The sequence below is a fragment of the Peromyscus maniculatus genome, chromosome 23 (genome assembly GCF_049852395.1).
Source record: "Peromyscus maniculatus bairdii isolate BWxNUB_F1_BW_parent chromosome 23, HU_Pman_BW_mat_3.1, whole genome shotgun sequence".
Classification (NCBI taxonomy): Eukaryota; Metazoa; Chordata; class Mammalia; order Rodentia; family Cricetidae; genus Peromyscus; species Peromyscus maniculatus.
This window is the reverse complement of record NC_134874.1, coordinates 56,310,655-56,333,055: the sequence shown is the minus strand read 5'-3', so window position 1 is coordinate 56,333,055 and position 22,401 is coordinate 56,310,655. Positions and strand designations below refer to the sequence as shown.

Sequence of the window (22,401 nt, the reverse complement as noted above, 5' to 3'; positions counted from 1 at the left end):
TGCAGCCTCACTGTTGGGCTACATACATTAAAGAAGTTAACTAGAGGATTTAGTAAATAAGTCTTGACTAAGAAAGCCAAATTCCATTAAACTATATATAGGTTTCCATAGCACAGTTTGATTGTCAGACTAGGTTAAATTTAATATTTTGCTAAAAGATGCTTTGAGTGACAGGAAAACAGGTTTCTTTGTCCTTGTTGTAAGGCTTAGTTCTGCTGTGTTTTCCCCTCAAGTCACTGCACTTTTGAGACAGTTTTCTTGTTTGTAAAATGACAAGAGTAGTACCCACTGCCTTCTAGAAATGAATGTAAAAACCTGTGAGTACTACAAAACACTTGAAAGAACTGTTCTGGGAGGTCTTTTGCTTTGTTTTGTTTGGGGCGGGGTGATATCATAACCATGGAAAAGTGAACACAGATATGATCGAGGTAGAGCCTTGTTTCTTTCAAGCAAGTTCTTATCAATTTAATAAGTTTCGGTACTTTAAAACAATTCTTGCTTGTAGAAAGAAGAAATTGCACTTACTGTGTAGAGGCTGGTTTGTAGAGACCAGTATGACATAGTTTATGATGTTTTCACTCTTCTGACAACCTGAGGTAGGGAACCCAATTGTCTGGTAGACGGAACCGAGGCCAGAGAAAGGCAGTTACTCTCACTGTGGGCTTGGGCTCTGGAAAACTACTTCCTGGTTGCAACCCACAGCAGATGGCTACCTGAGGACAACAGAAAACAGCGGAATTCATTTCTCCGGGGGTGGGGGTGGGGTGGGAAAATGGTGATGAGGAGAAAAAGAAGGGTCTGAGTGTGGGGCGGGACACCGAGTGACTGGCCCAGTGTGGTGTGCTAGGTAGGAGGTGGAGCTGTGGGTGCGCAGGCCTGTCGACAGTCGGTGGCCACAGGGCCCTGCCTACTCTTTCAGTTGGTTTAAAAATTACTTCTGAATTTGTGGAAATAGGACATTCTATACAAGAGCTAGTTTTACTCTCGCAGTGGACCTGAAATTTTACAGCTATGTAAATGTTTTTCTTCTTAGACTTTTTAAAATTATTTTTAAAATAAATTTTAAAATTATTAAAATAGAAGATTTTTTAAATGAATTCATTCAGAAAGTATTCCTTCTAACAGTTGTTGTTTGAAGTTTTTAATTCACTGTTATTAAAACATTTAAGATGTACCAAAATTTATTATTCTCAGATACAAAACTTTTATAAAAATGATAAAGCTTACTAATTGAGAAAAATTGATGATTACATTTTCCTCCTCCTTGCCTTTTTAGGTTTTTCCAAACTATCATATTTATCCTCCAACTGCACCTCATGTTGCTTATATGCAACCAAAAGCAAATGCACCTTCCTTCTTCATGGCCGACGAGCTCCGACAGGTATGCTTTCAGAAGTTAGGGTAGACCCTGAGGAAGGATGTGCAGACCACTGTGTCTAGGCTCGCACAATCACCTAAGCAAGGAGATTTAGAACATGGAAGTTTTGTGTATGTTTTTTTGTTTTGTTTTGTTTTGGTTTGGTTTGGTTTGGTTTGGTTTTTTGAGACAGGGTTTCTCTGTGTAGTTTTGGTGCCTGTCCTGGATCTCGCTCTATAGACCAGGCTGGCCTCGAACTCACAGAGATCCGCCTGGCTCTGCCTCCCAAGTGCTGGGATTAAAGGCGTGTGCCACCACTGCCGGCTTGTTTATTTTTAAGAAAGCCATTTTAAGGAAATCTTAATGTGTTAAAGTAAAATATAGAATTATTATTTAAAAGTGCTTCCTTATGTGCTTCATGTTCTTTGTACAAAAAGGACTCTTTACATGGGTTTATTTGTTTGTGTGTTTATGTGTAAATGCATGCTTATTTGAAGGGAGAGCATATGGAAGTCAGAGGACAACTTATGGGAGTTGGTTCTCCCATGTGGGTTCTGGGTACCAAACTCAGATTAATCAGGCTTGGCAGTGATTGTCTTTCCTCACTGAACCATCTCACATGGGAAGGGCCCTTTAAATAAAGCACACATCATTTAAATGGTCTCTAACCTTTAAATTATTGCTAATAGTTTGACATAGTAAGCTTGCTTCAGTTTAAGTGACTCAGCAAAATTTTTAAAGTAGATTTTATAAAATAATTTACTTTATTTGTTGTGAACAGCTTAGATATTCTTTATAGCTTTTTACATGTACATTCTCAAAATTATTTTTATTTTGCAGAAGGTTCTAGTGTGTGTGTTTGTGTGTGAGTGTGTGTAGGTGTGCACCTTATTTCTTTTTACAATGCTGGGGGTAGAACCCAGGACCTTGTGCATGCTAGGCAAATACTTGAGCTACATCTCTAGTTTCTGTGTAATGGTTTTAGAATGAATTATTGACTAGCTTAATAGATCTTCTGTATTTTGTGTTGAGTTAGAGCACCTTTTTCTTTAAATTCAAACTCAACTTTAATTATGGTAGGTTAGTCTATCTATCTAGAGTTTGGATTTTTTGTTTGTTTGTTTTTGTTTGTTTGTTTGTTTCTTCAAGACAGGGTTTTTCTGTGGAGTTTTGGTGCCTGTCCTGGATCTCGCTCTGTAGACCAGGCTGGCCTCGAACTCACAGAGATCTGCCTGGCTCTGCCTCCCGAGTGCTGGGATTAAAGGTATGTGTCACTGCCGCCTGGCTAGGGTTTGGATTCATATATATTAACATCTCTAGATATGTTATGATAGGAGTATTAAAAGTAAAAAATATTATTTAGTTATAATGGAAAATGTAGGTATCGGAAGCTCTGTTTAAAATCTGTTATCAATATACTTGTTTCTTGTTCTTAGGAGCTGATCAACAGACATTTAATAACAATGGCTCAAATCGATCAAGCAGATATGCCAGGTAAAATGCATATTGATATAGCTCTTTCCCCTCCCCTGGCAGAAGCAGGATTTCTGAGTTTTGAGGCCAGCCTGGTCTGCAGAGAGTTCCAGGATAGCCAGGGCTACACAGAGAAATCCTGTCTCACAAAACCAAAAACAAACAAACAAACAAACAAACAAACAAACAAATAAGGGGGTGGTGGTCCTATATTAAGCCACATTAAAAAGAATTAATAGTTTAACAACTTATATGCTTAAGAACATTTAAAGCTTCTACTGTATATAGCAGTAAGTTGTTTTAATAGGTAAAGATTCACTATACAGGGCACAAAGAGGCTTCTTTTCTTGTGAAGAAATACTGGGTTGTGAATTTAGCTCAGTGGAAAGCATTTGCCTGGTAAATGCAAGGCTCTTGGGCTCATTCCCCACCACTGGAGGCCCAAATCACAAAGCAAAACATTGATAAGTTCTACTAAACTAACATTTGAAAATGACCCAAAGACACCTGCTGTTAAAGAGGAACTAAAACTTGGAAGGAGATTTACAGTCTGTACAATTGACAAATAATAGAAAAAAGACCTGATCAAACAGCTCACCAGGAAAATGGCCAAAGATGAATATGGGCATTTTTATGGACAATCCTTGTAACCAATAAATGTGTCAAGAGAAGGAAATAAGGAATTGATCTGACAGTATGCCAACTTAGGCTGTAGATCCATATGTTCTCGGTATTGATGATAGTTTAAATTGTTGAACCTACAACTGCTTTGGAAACTGAAGCTGAATATCTATATAGCATTCACCTAGCATTTCTGATTCTAGAGCCAGACAAACTTTGGTCATTTCAAGAAAGCATGTGTATAACAAGCCAGCAGCTAATAGTGAATAGGGACAAATCAAAAACTTTTTCTCTAACGTTTGGAACAAGACAAGGATGCCACTTTTGCCCCTTCCATTCAGATCTGTACTCCAAGCCTTAGCCAGAGCAGTCAGGCAAAAGAGAGAAATAAAGGCATCCAGTTAGACAGCAGATGGCAAGCTCTAAAAATCACAAGACTGTACCAGAAAACTTCTAGAACAATACTCAAATTCAGCAAAGTTGTGGTATACAAAAATCAACATTCAGAAATAGTTTTCTCAAAATAGCTCATAGATAACAAATAAGCATATACCAGTGAAGGAATAATAAATATAGCCAAAGAGATACTATCATGGAATTGCTGGAAGAATTTGAAGGGGTCACAGTGGAAGGGTGTTCTACACTTGTCGACTGGTAAGACAGTGATGTTAAATGTCCACACTAAGACACATTGAATAAATGAATATAACCAGAACAAAAAAATAGTCCGCACCATTTAAGGGTTTGAGGTTCCTGTGGTTTCTGTCAAGTAAAGACATGGGTAGAACCACTACTGCACAGGACAGACTATTCCTTCCTAGAGATTTCTTTCAATTCCCTGTGGTCTGCAGAGCTATGAGACACATTCCGTAGAGTCAGACACTGAGATACTGTTGATTCCTTAGGCAAAGCACATGTGTTTTTGCTGCCCATTTCATCCTTGGCTGTGGGACAAGGAACCCAGAGCCTCATGCATGCTGCTTAAGACCTAGCTGAATCCCCAGTCCTGAATCTATAATCTGCTGCTTTGGACTCAAGTATAAAACAAGTACTGACTGATTCGGCGTTACTTTCAAACCCGCGTTAAGTAGTGTGTTCTATAATAAAGAAGCATGAAGGAGAGACATATGAATATAATTCTAATTTTAACTCTGCTACCTTTCATTTGAATGATTTATGTAATCTCCATAAAGAATCAAAAGATAGAAAAAATTTTCCCCAGCTATCTTGTGAGGACTTAATTTAAATAATTTATGGGAAATCTATAATTGAGTACTTCCTACATATTAGTGATAATACTGTATTAATGAAATTGAGTGTTTACTTTGGAGAAGCTTACAGACGAGGAAAAATGCAGGCTTATATAAGACAATTATACACAGAATAGCTATTTCAAAAGCAGAGTTGGTCATAGCACTGACTCTTAGGCTCTAAAGAGAGTCACGAGGACAGAAAGAACTAGCCATTTGTTATTTGAAAGTTAAGACTTGAGAGTGGGCTAAACTAGGTGGAAAGGAGAGGGACTCTGAGGGACTAAACGGAAATAAAGCTGCACAAGTGCATGGTGCTTAGGGCTGGGCAGACCCCACCACAGAGGTGCAGGCTAGGACTGCAGCTCATAGAACTGTGTGCCCACGGGATCGCGAGGAAGCGTCAGCGCAGCATAGGGCACCTAAATCCATCCAGTCCGGTAGTGGTGCATCCCAAGTGCGGCAGACTGAAGGAAGGACGTGATCATGATGGTTCTGTCCTGGGACCATTTTCAGTTCAGCGTAGCCATGCACACAGATTCAAAATGTACAGCTTCCAAAGCCAGATAGTGCATCCTCTGGAAATCCTGTCTGTTGAATAGAGTTTGTCTTCACCTTGTATAGTTGCTTGGTGTTAAAACCGCGGTAGCCATCCAAAGGTTGTTGCAAATACCTGTTGTAGCTGGTTTCCCTCCTGCGCCTTCCTCTTAACTACTGAGGCAAGCATAGTTTCCTCCAGTTGTGCTTACTTGAGCCAGAGGTTGGTTTGTAAGAGTTCAGTGCCATCTGTCATGTCGATAGGTACACCCATAGATGTGCTTGCAGACTTGTACGTGGGTGAACACACTTCCTGATTTAATGAAACTTACTTCAAATTTCTTTATGCTTTAAAGATAAAAAAATCTGTATTGGTTTTTATAAATATTAGAATAAAAATGTTTAATCAAGTAATGACTCAGTTCTGGTAATTATTTCTGAGAACAAAAATCCCATCTTTTGCTGCCAAGAGACTGGAACTGACTTTGAGTGTGTGAACTTGAGTTTTGCTTTGGCTGCTTGGTAGCCTGGTTTATTGGTACAGGAGCTGCAGTTTGTATATGTAGAGGTATTATCAATCCAGTAAAATCCTCCTCATGACACAGATCTGTTAGGATCTGTCGGTGAATGGTGATAGATTTGATTTCTTTTTCATTGAAAATTGTCTTCCTGTGACTTACTCAGCAGTCCCCACTGAAGTTGACAGCTACCATAGCCTCTTCCCTCTGGAGCCACTGCCTCCCCCCAACCGGATACAGAAATCAAGTAATTTTGGGTATATCACATCTTGCTACAAAGCTGTAAACAGCAAAGATGATCTGCCATATTGCCTTCGGAGGATACACGGTAAGGAAGATGGGTTTCTTTTGTCAGTGTATTACTTGAGCTAAAGATGATCCATATGCTCCTATAAACAGGGCTTTATCATACACATTTGAAGGACAAGGTTTCTTTTTTTCTTTTCTCCCCCCCCCCTTTTTTGAGCTTGATACCTTAAAACATAGACCATTTTTAGAAATTCGTATTTCTCGTGAGCTGTCATTTGCAGTTGATTATAATAAAAAATTTTCTTCTTTAGGTTTTCGTCTGGTTAACACAAAGTGCATGGTGTTGGTTGATATGTGGAAGAAAATTCAACACTCAAATATTGTAACTCTGCGTGAAGTGTTTACCACGAAAGCATTTGCCGAGCCCTGTGAGTAACTGGTCCTGTGGTGGTGAGTTCGCTGTCTGGAGCCAGACTTCTGTGACGTATGTTTCTGTTTGCTTATAAGCGCTTGTGTTCGCGTATGATTTCCATGCTGGAGGAGAAACTATGATGAGCAGACACTTTAATGACCCGAATGCCGATGCCTACTTCACAAAGAGAAAGTGGGGTAAGAGAGGTGCCCGCAGACTGTGTTTTGATGCATGCTTTGGTTTGGGGAGCAATAGTTTCATATTAAAACATACACAAATTTATTCTCATCATTTTGAGGGCCCTAGTGTACATTTTTAAGGCATCTCAAAGAATTGGGGTTGGTTTGCAGCAAGTTAGAAGTGTGTGTATTGACTCAGACTTGATGCCAGTATCTTTGGTTGACTCTGGGGAGTTCCCCGCTTTTGTACCCTGTAAACATAATTTGATAGTCTTACTGTCCAGTGTGCCTGTATGGTCATTTATGAAATTACTCCCTAAACGTGCTTTTGTTTATTACGTGTCAAGTCAGGTTTCTTAAAGTAACTTTACTTAAAAATGGAGTTTTTTTTTCCTGCTCTTTCTAATATCTAAAGTCATTTTATAATTGAACTGTTTCAAAAAAACCTAAAAATTTATAATTAGTCTAAAATGTGCTTATTTAGAAGGAAAATGATACCAGAGAAAATGTAGATCCATTTTGAGATGTCAAAATTTATGTGTTTGTGGACAGTCTCATTGTATGGTGTGAACCAAGAATGAAGCATCACATTGGTAACTGTGGTTTACTTAAGATTTTCTTGAACACAAAACATAATACTTGGGTTTGTCATAACCTAGCTTTCTGCATTCTGGCAGTTGAACGAAGAAAGCTGTGGTTACATAGTTGTTGGACATTGCAGACCTGGTCACACAGTGTGGTCATTTCTCCTTTGATTGTGGGGCAACCCTCCCTGAAGATGAATCTAGTTACGGCTCGAATTACTGTAGCGCCACCTGTGAAGTGGCTGTTGGCTTTGATGCCTGGCTGTCTTCACCTGAGCACTGCTGCCATTTGGCCTGCACCCTTGGTGTTGTGAGGGCTCTTCTATATTGCAGATTGGTGGTCAGTGGTACTGTGTACTGGATACTCCTCTGACTCAGCTCTGATCAGCCAGAAAGAGCCACAGACACTGCCAGTGTTCCCTGTTGAGAACTACTCAGAGCATTTTACCAATTCAAAAAAATCTGTATTTTGTTCTTTTAATACATTTTTTTTTTTTTTTTTTTTTTTTTGGTTTTTCGAGACAGGGTTTCTCTGTGTAGCTTTGCACCTTTCCTGGGACTCACTTGGTAGCCCAGGCTGGCCTCGAACTCACAGAGATCCACCTGGCTCTGCCTCCCGAGTGCTGGGATTAAAGGTGTGTGCCACCACCACCCGGCCTTGTTCTTGTATTGGAAACATGTATCTCAGTATTTACATTTTCTCAGAATCAGTCCTTCCATTTTACACTTTTTTTTATTTTTCCTTCCGAGGCAGGGTTTCTCTGTATAGCCCAACTCATTCTGTAGACCAGGCTGTCCTCGAACTCACAGAGATCCACCTGCCTCTGCCTCCCGAGTGCTGGGATTAAAGGCGTGCACCACCACTGCCACCGCCACCACCTCATCTCCCCCCCCCCAACCCCACCCCCGCCCACTTTACACTCTTATAACCTCACATAATACACTATACACACATGAATGTCTATTGGTTTCTTACTCTGTAATTATTGATTTAGCACCAACTTCTTTAAAAAGGCACATTTGTTAGAAGTACATTATTTAGAAGATGGAGATGATATGAGATAAAGAAATTGTATTTATATCGAATTATGTAGAAATTACAATCAAGTGCAGTGAATGGTACAGTTAGAATCAAATCTGATGGGAAGTAAGTCCTTTGTGCTTGCTGTAAGTCTTCACTCCTATAATTAGCACTTAGGAAACGGAGACAGGAGCATTGCCACAAGTTGGAGTCATAACATACAACAGGGCCCATGTAGGAGGTTTATTGAGGGGAGGGGAGAGAAGAGATAGAAAAGGGGACAGGGACCAGTCCCTGGGGATGAGGAGGAAGGGGGAGAGAGACAGGAGCTGCCCAGGGGGTGCCTTTAGTGGCTGAGCTGAGGTATAGCCTGTCAGGACCCTAAGGGCAAGCCAGTATAGATGCTGGTTTCGGCACCAATGTTATTTATTGGTCGGCGTTGTTTACCGGGTGTGAGAAAACACGCGGTGCAGTGGAGCCCGCTGTGAGAGTTTTATTAAGGAAGAGAAGAGTGGAGGTGGGCAGGCCTGCGGAAAAGAAGGGGGGAGGTGCGTGTGCTACTCGGGCAAGAGGGAGAGAACGGGAGGGGGTAGAGCCTGCTTTTATAGGTCACCTTGAACATGCATATATGGGCTTACGTAGCTACGTCACACATGTGCATAGATTACGTGGTCACACTGCACATGAAGGCCCTGGAGTGACTAATTGTTTTGCCTGACTGCTGACGGCACATGTCCAGTCATGTGACTCCAGAAGTAGCTAGGAATAATGACTACAGAGTAAGATTCTGGTCTCCAAAGCAGAACAGAATAGATGGATGTAATGTCTCACTCCTTCAATCTCAGCACTTAGAAGGCAGATGCAGGCAGATCTTGAGTTCAAGGCCAGCCTGGTCTACATAGTAAGTTCCAGGACAGCCAGGGCTACATACAAACAACAATAAAACAGAATAATCAGTACTACTTTTCCTTATGACCATATCAATTGTATAGTAGTTTTTTTCATGGGGCTGGAGAGATGGCTCAGCAGTTAAGAGCACTGACTACTTTTCCAGAGGTCCTGAGTTAATTCCCAGCAACCACGTTGTGGATCACAACCATCTACAGTAGGATCTGATGGCCTCTTCTGTCCTGCAGGTATACATGCAGAGCACTCATAAAGAAAATAGAAATAAATAAAATTTCAAAAACCTCTTGGTGCAGTGGGCTAAGCTACGGGTTCTGTCCTCTTGAGCTGCGCTCCACCCTCAGTGCACTGTTGCAGGGCTCTCCTGGGTCCTCTGACATCCTCATCTTCTGCTAAGAGCTGTTTGGAGACTTCTAAGACTTCTCTGTAGAATGTAATGTCTTCATTCTATCCAAATTGAGATGAAATGGTTTGTTTTATATGTGCTTATTAAAAATGTTGTCCCGAGACATAACTACTTTTTTGTAGTCAGGATTTTTAAAATAAGGTCTTGTTTTGTAGCCCTGACTGTCAGGCCCTGAGTTCTTACGTAGACCAGCCTAGCCTCAGACTTGCAGCAGTCCTTCTCATTGCTTCCTAAGGGCCGGATTATATGAGGACACCTGGCTTGTACTTTCTATTTATTATATTTATTCATAATTAACCATTTGACTCTCACATTTTAGCCCCATTCACAGAAAATTGGTCTACAACCATATGGCTACAAGGTTATGGTCACTGAAGTAATAACAAGATATGAATGAAGTTTTTATGTCTCTGTTACTTAGTTAAATATTAACATTGACCTAGAAGGTGACGAAAAAGCAGTTTCAAAGCTGAGGGTGGTACTCAGTGGCAGACGGTTGTCCAGTGTGTGAGAGTCCCTGGGTTAAATTCCCAGGAGCACAGAATAGACAAAAACACCTACAGAAGCTGTTAGACTAAAGGGAACTACTTTCAGAGTAGATTGTTTCATTATTAATACGGGTACTGCTTTTTAAATTTTTGTTCTTGTTCAATATCTATTTGGTCAAAAGAAAAGAAACAGTCATGAGACCTCTGCTACTTTAGCAACATAAAACCTGTAATCTCGGTTTTAGAAACATTCGGGCTTCTCTGTTAAGTCCTTCCTGTTGTGAACATGCATGAAAATCCATTTGCTTTCTAGGCCAGCATGATGGACCACTGCCCAGGCAGCATGCTGGACTGTTGCCCGAGTCTCTCATTTGGGCATATGTTGTCCAGCTGAGTTCTGCTCTGCGCACCATTCATACAGCAGGTTTGGCGTGTCGAGTAATGGATCCAACAAAGATTCTGATAACTGGCAAAACAAGGTAGTAATTTTTGAAATTTTTGAATCTGGGTTTCTGGTTGTTTTTTTTTTAAAATTTATTTTGAGTGTGCAACTGTTTTGCTTGTATACATGTATGCATACTACATGTGCTTAGTGCCCATGAAAGCCAAAGAAGGTATTGGGTTCCCTGGAGTTATAGATGGTTGTGAACACCCCCAGAACTATTGGCAAGGTATCTGGGAATAAAGACAAAGTGTTAATACCACTTTTTCCTATAGAACATTATTCTCTATCTGACCATAAGTCAGTTTCAGATCGGCAGGGCTGTTCATCTGGAAAGTCTGCAGTTTGCCCCCCTGCCCCCCAACCCCGCCTTTGGTTTTTCAAGACAGGCTTTCTCTGTGTAACAGCTCTGGCTGTCTTGGAACTCACTCTCAAGTTGCTAGATGATTGTTGTTAGTCAGTTCCTAACCCTGAGAATAATACAGTGAGGAACAAATACCTGACCCCACCTGACTTCAGTTGCCGTAGTTTTTGAGAGTTGCCTTGTGCTGTGCAGCACACGGAACTGAAGAGCGTAGCTGGATCCTGGTGTTCGTACCTATAGCCTCGTCACTTGGGAGGCTAGCAGCCTGGGCTATAACAGAGACCTTGTGCATGCACACCCAGTAAAAACTAACAGCAGTAAAGACCAACGGGGTCCTGGTCCATGTTCTCGCTGTTACTTGCCTGTAGGTGGCTTGAGGGCGTTCTTGGCTTTTCTGAGCTTCAGCAGTGGCATTAGACTGTGCTGTGACACTTTCCCCTTAGTTTAAAAATTCGTGAAGAGGTTTGAGTTAATGTCCGTAAGATGCTTGGAACAGTGCCAGCTGCATCTTTAGCAAGTGTTGGCAAGTGAGTAGTTTCCTTCATGAGTAACGCAAAGAGCTCTATGTGCTCAGGGTTATCACCCCGACTTTGTCAGCGACTGACTTTTACAAGTTAGTCAGACCATTGAATGACTCTGAAATGGTTGGTTTTGTGGGTGGGGAGGAGGTAGGTGGAAGTTACAGTCATTTACATTTTAGGTCCTTTTGTAATATTAGGCAATGTTAAATATTCATTAGTATATACTAAGAAAAGTATAATTTTTTTTTTTAAATTTTTGCTCCTTACAGATTGCGAGTAAATTGTGTAGGAGTTTTTGACGTTTTAACATTTGATAACAGTCAAAACAATAATCCTTTGGCATTAATGGCTCAATACCAGGTGAGTAGAATTCATATGGGTGTTTAAAGCTTATTTTCTTTGTATTTTTTTTTAAGCTAAACTTGGTTTTAAAGTATTGAAGGTTTTTTGTTTTGTTTTATTTTTGTTTTTCGAGACAGGGTTTCTCTGTATAGCTTTGCGCCTTTTTCCTGGAACTCACTTGGTAGCTCAGGCTGGCCTCGAACTCACAGAGATCCGCCTGGCTCTGCCTCCCAGTGCTGGGATTAAAGACGTGCGCCACCACCGCCTGGCTAAAGTCTTGAGGGTGTTAAGTCTGACTCTCAGGTCTCTGGAGTGGTGTCTTAACCTCTGTGATGTAAGTAGTGCAGCCTTGCTGTTGAAACAGACAGGATGAGTGACCGTTAATACGAGCAGACTCGAGCTGTTTAACACTGGGATATATTTGTCTCAGTCAGATGAGTGGACTATATTAGATGTTACAGCTTATTTCACCTTTCCAGACCTACTAGTTTGGCTTTTGAGTGCTTGTCCCACTATATTATTTTGAAAGGAGTGGCGTTAGAGCACCCTGCTCTGTGCTTTTCCTCTGTTGCTGTCAAGTCTGTCGCTTCCTGTATATTACCAGAATTTCATTATTCTCTAATTCATTCTGTTAGTACTGAGTCGGGCTCCACAGTGTTCTAAGCTACTTAGCTGTTTATTTCCTTATTAATATGCTATTGTGTAGAAATACAGGAACCCAACCCTGCGTCTGGGAGTGTAGTTCAGGGGTAGAGTGGTTCTTCGCATACTCCAGCAGGCTCTGGAGCATTCGATCTCCAGTACTGCCAAAAACAGCGAAGACGGTCCCTGGGAGGAAGGAGTAGGTGCTCCATTTTGATTACTGTGTGGAAGTAACCTGTGTATTTAAAGTAAAGAATTGATCTTTGTCAGTTGTCTCCCCTTAGTTCACACTGCGATATGGAACTGTCACTAAAGCTGATTTTAGTTCTTTGTGTAAGAAGTCATATTCATTCCTGTTTAGATGCTTGTTAACCTGAGGTTTGGTGCAAGACAGAATGGTTTCATCACATGAAGAGATACTTCCCATTGTTCACCTCTTTTCAACTTCTGTTTGTTTCTAAAGAAAGTTTTAGTTTACTTTAGTGTAAGAAAAAAATTCAGAACAAAAAGGAAAGGAAATGATAGGGTAAGAAAATGAATCCCATATAGTGTTCACTCTTGAACCTCATGCAGCAGTCTGTGGCTGTTGAACCACAGCCATGCTGCCTGAGATCTAGTGGAACCTTTGCACACATACTGTATGTATCTTTCCTGTCTTAATTCCCCTCGGCCGTGCCTGCCTTACCAGGCTGCCTTGATGTTGGTAGTGGCATCTGGTAGGCACTGTGGGGATAAATCCTGATTTCGCATATACGCACACATCCTGAAGCCACTTTATTCTATCTAAATGCAATTTATCCCTTCACTTTTTGTGGAATGTTATTTTTTAGTGACTTTTCTTCTGCTTTATACTTACTAATTAATTGGCCTAAATTTCTTTTCCTCCAAAAGTGACTGATGAGCTAGATGGGGGTGGTCCATGCCTCCAGTCCTAGCACTAAGGAGGAGGTTGGAGGAAAGACAGTGAGTTTGAGGTGAGCATAGGCTATCTTACAAGGTAGCCAAAATGTGAAGAGTATTACTGAATACTAGTGGTCTGCATGTGTCTTAAGAAAGGTACACCACTACACTTTTGGATAATATTTAGAGGCAGTATATCAGGAATCTAGAAACTTCTTTTCCACATTAAAAAATGAAACTCCTGCCTTAGAGTTATCACTCTTGTGTTTTGAATAGAATTGGTTTTTGGAAATTAGTATTTGACTAAGGAGCCATGCATAAAGCCCCGGGTTTAACCTCCAGCACTAAAAAATCACTTAGGAATACAAAGTAAGACTAGTTTGAATCTTTTCTGACTCACTCTTTTTTTTTTGCAAATGGATACTATTTCAACTTAATTTTTTGTGGAATACCTTATAAAATGAAGCTCTTTTAAAAGGTGGGGGGGGGCGCTGGGTGGTGGCGGCGGCGGCGGTAGCGCACGCCTTTAATCCCAGCACTCGGGAGGCAGAGGCAGGCAGATCTCTGTGAGTTCGAGGCCAGCCTGGTCTCCAAAGCGAGTTCCAGGAAAGGCGCAAAGCTACACAGAGAAACCCTGTCTCAAAAAACCTAAAAAAAGAAAAAAAAAAAGAGGTGGGGGGGTGGATACCTTGAATTACAAATGACCAACTGTTTTACCATCCTGGGCAACCATTTTGTAAGTCACAAACTGCTTTCATTTATAAACTCTGTCAACTTACAACCAATTGTCGCTTTCTTTATTATTCAGTAAAATGGATGTATCGGGTTTCTTTCCATTTTCTTAGTTGTATAAATGTAGATTTTTATATAGATTATTATAGTGAGGCATAGGAGAGTTTTAAAGATGGTCCCAAAGGGGGAGTGTATTGACAGGAGAGGGGAGTACATTGTTTCTTGTAGTCTTTTTTCTTATAGTCTGTTTCAGATGCGTGACTAGAGACTGACTTTCAGTAAAGTGGACATAAGTAGAGTCATATATAGAATCAGAAAAAGAAACCAAGAATCAGGGAAAAAAAACTAAAAAATGAATCTGGGGAAAACTCCTGAATTCAACAAATGGGAGGAAACCTGATGGAGGGAGGAAGTTCACTGGTGATTGCCTTAAAATCCCTGGCTTCCCAGACATACTCATTTCACATCTCTTCAAGGCCACTAGGAACATTATCACTAGGAACTTCGAGAGATGCCAACCCCTCAACCATATCCCTAATGGATGACTCCAACACTCAGGCGAGGAGGAGGTCACTAGGCATCATTTTTGTTTGGTTTGTGTTTAAGTTCCTTGGGTGCTTTTAGTATATGGCCAGATTCGAAAACTTCTATAATAAACTCATACATGGCAATAATTGAGATGATACCTCAGATTTTAAGCATTTATAAAAACCCTCAATAAAAATTACTTCAAATATATTCCATGCTTAGAGCAACCACGTTCTTCTAGGCACGTTACTGTTGCCTTTGCAGAGGGCCCTTCTGTTTCATGGAGTTGGAAGTAGCTGGAATCCTTGTAGAGCAGTGGTTCACAACCTGTGTGTGGTGACTCTCTGGAGTCAGACGACTCTTTCCCAGTGGTTGTATAACAGACACCCTGTGTATAGGCATTTACACTACAGTTCGTTGTTGTTGTTGTTGTTTGAGACAGGTTTCTCTGTGGAGTTGTGATGCCTGTCCTGGCTCTCACTCTGTAGACCAGGCTGGCCTCAAACTCACAGAGATCCACCTGTCTCTGCCTCCCAAGTGCTGGGATTAAAGGCGTGCGCCACCGCCGCCCGGCTACACTACACTATCTTTAATCCAAGCACTTGTAAGGCAGAGGCAGGTGGATTTCTGTGAGTCCAAGGCCAGCGTGGTCTACAAAGAGAGTTCCAGAATAGCCAGGGCTGTTACACAGAGAAACTCTGCTTCAAAAAACCAAAAAAAAAAAAGAAAAGAAAAGAAAAGAATTTTATGGGAGTCACCTCAACATGAGGACCTACTATATTAAGTGTGTCACAGCATCGGGAAGGTTGAGAATCACTGTTTGAGAAGGAAAGCTTCAGGGTAGCTCATTTTAAAAACAGGAAATGGGGGAAAAGTTAAAGAATTCATTATTTATAATAAGGAATGTTGTTAGTGATTTGGGAAACAAAGACACAAGCTGCCATTGCGGTCTGTGCCACTTTGATGTTCTATGATGCGTGTGTTCTGGAGTCAGGTGAATGCTTGCTTGTAGTGAGTGGGATGTCTTGTCTTCACATTCACATGGCCAGCTTGGATTCATGCAATGAGAAATGTATCTGTTTAGTCACAGGGGTCTTAGCAGAGCCAGCATGTAGTGGCCGTCAGCTCCGTGTCACAGGGAAGAAGCCTGTCAGCTGTGTGTACATTTTCCAAATAAAACTGCAAACCCTGGGGCAAGTGAGATGATGGCTCAGCAGCTAAAGACATTGGCCATGTCAGCCAGACGACCCGAGTAAAGGGGAGGAGGGAGCTGACCGCGGAGTTCCTGGCACCTGCCACGCATCGCTGCCACCCTTCCCCGATGGTCACAGAAGCTTTTGAAAGCAGCAGCCCCGTAATTGGAATATGAATTGCTTATAGTAAATGTTTGTCAAAAAGTGTAGTCCTAGCCAGGCGCACTCGCCTTTAATCTCAGCACTTGGAGGCAGCGCCAGGCAGATCTCTGTGAGTTCAAGGCCAGCCTGGTCTACAGAGTGAGATCCAGGACAGGCACCAAAACTACACAGGGAAACCCTGTCTCAGAAAATAAAAAAATTAAAAACAACAACAAGAAGTGTAGTCCTAGAAATACATTCATTTAGGGTGACTTAGATGCTCTAAACATTTTGGACCTATTCATTCAATGAAACTAAAAGAGAGGCTCAGAAATCCCTTTCAGTCAGGTCATAGTGATTCTAACAAGTAACCATGCTGAGAACCTGTCCTGAGTCCTCTCTCCTGTGTGTTTATAATGTGCTTTTCCTGTTGGTGATGTGTTCAGTGTGTTGAAAGTATACCTGTGAAGTAGAAATTAAGTTGTGTTTATTCTCTCGTGTCAGCAAGCAGATCTGATATCATTAGGAAAAGTCGTGTTGGCTTTGGCTTGCAACTCTTTGGCAGGAATTCAGCGAGAGAATTTACAGAAAGCCATGGAACTGGTGACAATCAACTACTCCTCTGACCTGAAGAACCTCATCTTGTAAGTATTAACATTACATGAATCAGAGTAGTCCTCTATGGTTAAGATAGAGCTTTCTATAGGAGCCTCCCACTGTTTATAAAGTCAGGCAGACACAGCAGCTGCTGATGTCCTAATCTTTGTATGTTTCTTACAATTCATAAACCAGTTTGTTTCAATTAGCCACTAGCCACTTGGTCAGAGAGCGCCCTCTAGAGTTGCACCGACATCCTAGCTGCTCGCTCTTGGGTGACACTAGTCATATTTCAAGAGCTCCACAGCCACAGATGTTGCTCCCAGCAGCTAAGTCATGGACAGCACAGACAGAACATTTCTGCCGTCTCTTGAGTTCCCGTGGCCAGTGTTGCTCTACATAGTGAGAGACTGTAAGGCAGCCTCCTTCACAGTCTAGTTATGTATGCGAGTCTCTGGTCTAGGCATGCAATTCAGAGAATGGAAGATTCCAGGAACTCTTTGAGTGTACGTTTAGAATGAATTTGACTTCAGAGACCCACTGTGGACTACTATCACCCCGAAGGACCGCTTGCTATCTCAGACACGTCTAGTGAGGCTGTCAGGGGAGGACAACCAACTTGTATTACAGCTGTGAGTTTAGTCAGGGGAAAGATGCTGATTTTCCCTGTTACGTTCTAGAAGCCATCAGAATTCATTGATCATAAGCAGTGGTTTCTTCAGCTTCCAGCGATCCCTTGTGCCCTTTCTGTGTAGTCCTGAATGGGCCAGTTTCTTTTTGGACGAGCCCTGGGCTATGGAACTGGGGGATGGAGGATGGGGCTGCCCACCTGTTCCTCATTAAACTGGCTTCCCTGTCTTGCTTGAGAGACACCAGAAGCCAGTGTATGCCTGGGACCTAGAAATAATTAATACAAAATAGCTTTTGGGGGGAAAATGTTTTGTGTATGATTCTAGCCTTAGTTTACAACATCCAGATTGTATTGGATAGTTGCAGACTATAAACTCTAAAAGTTCCCTTTTGAAAAAGTAGGAGCTGAGGATAGTAATTAAATTCACTTTATGTTAATAATTATTGAAAGTAGATAATGATATATGAGGCTTTAAATACTTGAAAAATTGCCCAGAAAAAAGTAAGTAAATGAAAAGGCATTCTTCACTAGTGACAATAAACTAACATCTATCGAGCTACATAAGTCACTTATGAAGTGCTTGAAATGAATTGCACTTAATTCTCTAACATCTGTAAATGGAGTGTCATTGTTAGCCCCATTTTAGAGACAAAACTGAGGCACAATAAGGTAGAGGACCTCATCAAGTTGTCGTCACATAGCTGGTAACGGGTTTCAGTATGATTAGGTAAATGTAAACATCAGTGGTTCCTGTGGATAACTAAGATAATTTGTGTGGTTATAATCATTCATCTACTCATCAAAAGAATGTTGGTGTATGCCAAAACCCGAGGATACTTATTAAGAAGATTAGCATAATTCCATCCATCTTTTATCGGCTTATAAAACATTGAAGGGCTGGAGAGATGGCTCTCCAGTCAAGAGTGTGTACCGCCCTTGCACAGCCAGCACCTGAGTCAAAACTGCTGTAACCACAGCAGCTGCAGGGGATGAAATCCCTCTTGTGGCCTCCGTGGGCATCTGCACTTAGGTGTCATACCCCACTGCCACACACACGCACAAGTTTAAGAAAGATGTTAAAGACAAAAGCAAGGAAGCTGTTTGCAGGCAGTGATAGCTGAGGACAGTTTCCTGTAGCACACTTGCAAGGAGGTGAGGAAGGACTTACCTTTAGAGGAAGTAGTGGCCACATGACTGAGCGTCAGTGGATTCTGCAGGTGGCTCCTGAAAGAGCAAGACTTCCTCCCTCGGTGGTGATAGAAAGGGAGGTGAACCGGTGCCTCCTGCTCTCTTAGTCTGTAGAGATGGCCCAGAAGGGACAGGTGGCACATGAAATCATGGAGCAGAGGACGGTTTCTCTCTGGCTAAGTCATTTTTGCACAATTGAAGATTCATTTTCAGACTAAAAAATTACTTGGTTAGGTGTGGTGGCATGTACCTGTAGTCCAAAGAATATGAGGCAAGATGATCAATTGAACCCAAGAATTTAAAGCTTTCTTGGGTAACATAGCAAGACCCTTGGCAAAAATAGAGGCAGGTTATCTTAGAACAGAGGGGAAGTTCCCACCCTCAGCCTCCCAGTGTGAGCTTCACACTCCTAGGCTCCTTCCCGGGCATTGCGTGTAGCACTGTTGAAACAAGGGTGGGCATGGGTAAGTGTGGTCCTGTCCTCCTGCCTCATCTGTCACAGTGGACGCGCGGGACAAAATCTGCATGACAAGTGCAGTGACTGCAGCGTGTGTGCGCTTCACTGCCCTGGCCGTTCACGGAATTCTTCTCCGTCTCGATAGGTACTTACTGACTGACCAAAACAGGATGCGGAGTGTGAATGACATCATGCCTATGATTGGTGCTCGGTTTTATACTCAACTGGACGCTGCTCAGATGAGAAATGATGTCATTGAGGAAGACCTTGCTAAGGTCAAGTCTGGTACTGTGTAAATTGGCATACAGTACTCACTGTGCTGCTGGCTGGGACTGCAGTGCTCTCCTTGTCCACACTGGGTGTTAGTGTAGGCTCTAATGTCCTAGTCATTCATGACTTGGCTGTAATCGGGTCTACTAAAATCTTGGTTTTGTTTAATGTGAGTATTTTAAATACTTCCTAGAATTGATCAATTGCATAATCTCCTCGAGTGTGACTCTGAACAAAATAGGTATATGTTTAAGAGCATAACCCAGAAGTGCGGTGTTGGGATTTATTGTGTAAGAATAATATGGGTGCACAGTACCATTCTTAAAACTTTTGTTTATATTCGGCCTGGACATTAACATTCTGTTTTTAAAATGTTTTATAGGAGGTTCAAAATGGAAGACTGTTTAGACTTCTAGCAAAATTGGGAACAATCAACGAGAGGCCAGAGTAAGAGTTTTCATTATTGACAGCATGCTTTCAAACCAAGGGAGCTAACTTGTATAAGGATGAGTGGACTACCTTCCTAATATTTCTGTCTGGAAAAGGGGCAAGCTCTTAAGGAAGTGACCTTGAAAAACCACAGCCCAGGGGTGGTGGTTCTTCGGAACTTGTTTGTCCACATTAGCAATCAGTCGTGTGTGCCGGTCAAGGAGGGCGATAGCAGGTACCTGTCTCCTGTAGGAAGCCTGGTCGCATCGGGTTTTCTTGGTCATTTGGGAGACATTAGAGATCTCTTAGCTGTAGCGTGTCTCTTCTGTGAAAATGCCTTTTTATAGATGTCATGTTGATAATAGAGTGATGTGGTCATTTCATGCTGTCCCAGTCCAACCTTGCTTTTAAGTGAGAGTTATCAGACAGAGTTGATGTCCGCACTTTGTTCACTGCTGACAGGCTGCACAGAGTTGCAGTTAGGACTGCAGTAAGTCACGCCCCGGGACTGTCTGTCCTCACAGAGGGAAGTGACCGGTGCACACTACCGCTTGTGGGATTTCTTTTCTCCCATGGAGTTAAAGCCTGCTTACCTGTTTTCCTTTCTTTTTTAAAGATTTATTTTCATTTTACATATCTGGGGATATTTGCCTGCATTTGTATCATGCACTACATGTGTGCCTGGTGTCTGAGGAGGCAGAATATGGCATCAGATCCCCTGGAATTGGAGTTAAAGACAGTTGTGAATCTCTGTGGGTGCTGAGAATCAAACCCAGGTTCTTAGTAAGACCAGCCAGTGTTTTTAAGCAGTGAGCCATCTCTCCAAGCCCCACTTGGCTGTTTTCAAAATGAAGATTCTCAGTTAGGATTCTCTCTAACAACCACCCTAAGTAAGAGGATGGTTGTTAACCAGTTCTGGAAACCGTGTCTCGGCATTTCCATGGATTGACCCCGTACTTCAGGACAGGCGGGTCTTGTGTTCTGTTGACTTGTGTTTCTCGGTATTTGATTCACCTGGTGACCCATCCTCTTCCTTCAGCACAGCCCTCTCGCTGTCCTGATGCAGACATCCAAGTCCTCTGTTCTCGGGGTTGGCATTGCTGTGAAGAGTACACACCATTCTTTCCCAGCGTCATTACGGTTCTTCTTCTGTAGTTTGCCTAGTTACGTTCTCTTGGGGCTGATAATTGTGTGATGTAATGCACTTAAGCAAACAGTGTGTCTTCAGCACTGGACAGTAAGTTCTCTGTCGTCAGGGCTAGGAAATACTTTGAGAGTCTAAGGCAGCCCGCAGTCCTTTTCTCACCTGTTCCCTCCCGTCCAGGCTGCTTGTGCCTCACAGCCGTCAGTCACACTCACACTCAGCCTGGCACACCTGCTCTCCGCTCGGGGGAGGAGGGCAGTGCCGCCGCCTTCTTCTCTCTGGATTAACCGCTCTGGTGCTTGCTTTTCTTCTCTGATTGATTCTCAGTCAGTGAAGCACCCCCTCTCGGAGCACACACCTCTCACAAGAGGTAAATCCACGAGTTTTTGCAAAGCTAATATTGTCTTTTTTCTATGTTTACACATTGATAAATGATTATATATAAAATTCTAGATTGCCCTTATAAAATTCTGTTTACAGCCGGGCGGTGGTGGCGCACGCCTTTAATCCCAGCACTTGGGAGGCAGAGCCAGGTGGATCTCTGTGAGTTCGAGGCCAGCCTGGGCTACCAAGTGAGTTCCAGGAAAGGCACAGAGAAACCCTGTCTCGGAAAACCAAAAAAAAAAAAAAAAAAAAAAAAAAAAAAAAAAAAAAAAAAAAAATTAATTCTGTTTACATTTCTTAATATGTTATATGTAAATTTTCAAAAAGTTTTGTGGTGAAAAAATATCCTCCCTCTCTTTATACCTAACAACCTCAGTCTCTTACCGGTCCCCACCCTGACTAGTTTATTTATAAAAATTTTATATATACTTCCAGAGTTATAGGTACAAATATATTGTGTATTTTCTCTTTTTAAGTACATAAACATTGTCACTTTTCACTGTACTAATGTTAGAAATCTTCCTGCTCAGCTCTGTTTGACACCAGTCTGACCTGCTTCTCCTTCTGCTGCCCTTGGGAGGCATTGCTCCTGTTTAAGAGAATTGGAGCTGCATGCTGGCACATGTCTTAAATCCCAGAACTCTGAGACAGAGGCAGGTGGATCTTTGTGAGTTTGAGGCAAGCCTGGTCTACAAAGCAAGCTCCAGGACAGCCAGGACTACACAGAGAAACTCTGCCTCAAAAAACCAATGAATGAATGAATGAATGAATGAATGAATGGGGGAAAAAGAGAGAAGTGGAAAGAGATAGGTTGGGTCCTGGTCATGGCAGACAAGGCATGTCCAGAGCTGTGCCCTGTGGACTGTGCTGCCCTTTGCACTGTGTTGTCTCCGCTGTGGTGTCCTCGAATAGTGCTGCAAGGGCCTTGGTCATGATGAGGGACAGTGGAGTCTCCAGATGGCAGGTTTGCAGGGTCCTTTGGTATTGTTCTTGACAATGCTTTCTTTTTTTTTTTTTTTCCTCCCTCCTCGGTTATTTTAACTGCCAACCCCTCCTTCCCACTTTTTGAACTTGCTTCTTGTGGCACTGGCCGAGCCCCATGCAGCCCAGAATCATCACTTCCCTCGGACATATTATCACTCAGGTCACTTCCATCATGGCTGTGGATGCCTTCGTTTTCATCAATGTCCGGTGACTCGTTTTCAGCCAAAGTGATAGGCGAGGCCGTTACGGTTGGTGATGGGACCGGAGGCAATGGTGACACCGGTTCGGGTGCTGAGGCTTTCACAGGGACACTGTCTGGGTTCTGCTCAGTGTCCACTTACATTTCACAAAGCCCAGCTGAACCAGTCTGACACTTAGCATGTAACGTTTCACCACCTGACCCATTTGAGTTTTGTTCCGAGGATAAGACACTGGTAGATTCCCTGTGAGCAGCAAGCGTAGCTAGACTCTTGCCAGCTTCCTCTGTTCCCACTTTCTTGAGAGGGGCCAT

The 22,401-nt window shown here is 42.2% G+C and overlaps 1 protein-coding gene across 10 annotated transcripts in view; it reads left to right on the top strand.

Annotated features, from left to right (window-relative positions):
• Pan3 (poly(A) specific ribonuclease subunit PAN3) overlaps positions 1-22,401 on the top strand; it is a 126,742-nt gene that overhangs the window by 94,413 nt on the left and 9,928 nt on the right. For 8 of the 10 annotated variants that reach the window (XM_076560437.1, XM_076560439.1, XM_076560443.1 and 5 more), the window contains 10 exons: positions 1,277-1,381; positions 2,794-2,851; positions 5,923-6,084; positions 6,317-6,433; positions 6,513-6,614; positions 10,315-10,480; positions 11,598-11,688; positions 16,311-16,450; positions 18,825-18,954; positions 19,332-19,396. In XM_076560437.1, coding sequence (XP_076416552.1) covers positions 1,277-1,381; positions 2,794-2,851; positions 5,923-6,084; positions 6,317-6,433; positions 6,513-6,614; positions 10,315-10,480; positions 11,598-11,688; positions 16,311-16,450; positions 18,825-18,954; positions 19,332-19,396 — 1,136 coding nt within the window. The remainder of the gene's footprint in view (positions 1-1,276; positions 1,382-2,793; positions 2,852-5,922; positions 6,085-6,316; positions 6,434-6,512; positions 6,615-10,314; positions 10,481-11,597; positions 11,689-16,310; positions 16,451-18,824; positions 18,955-19,331; positions 19,397-22,401) is intronic. The other 2 variants (XM_076560438.1, XM_076560440.1) reach the window with 1 other exon arrangement.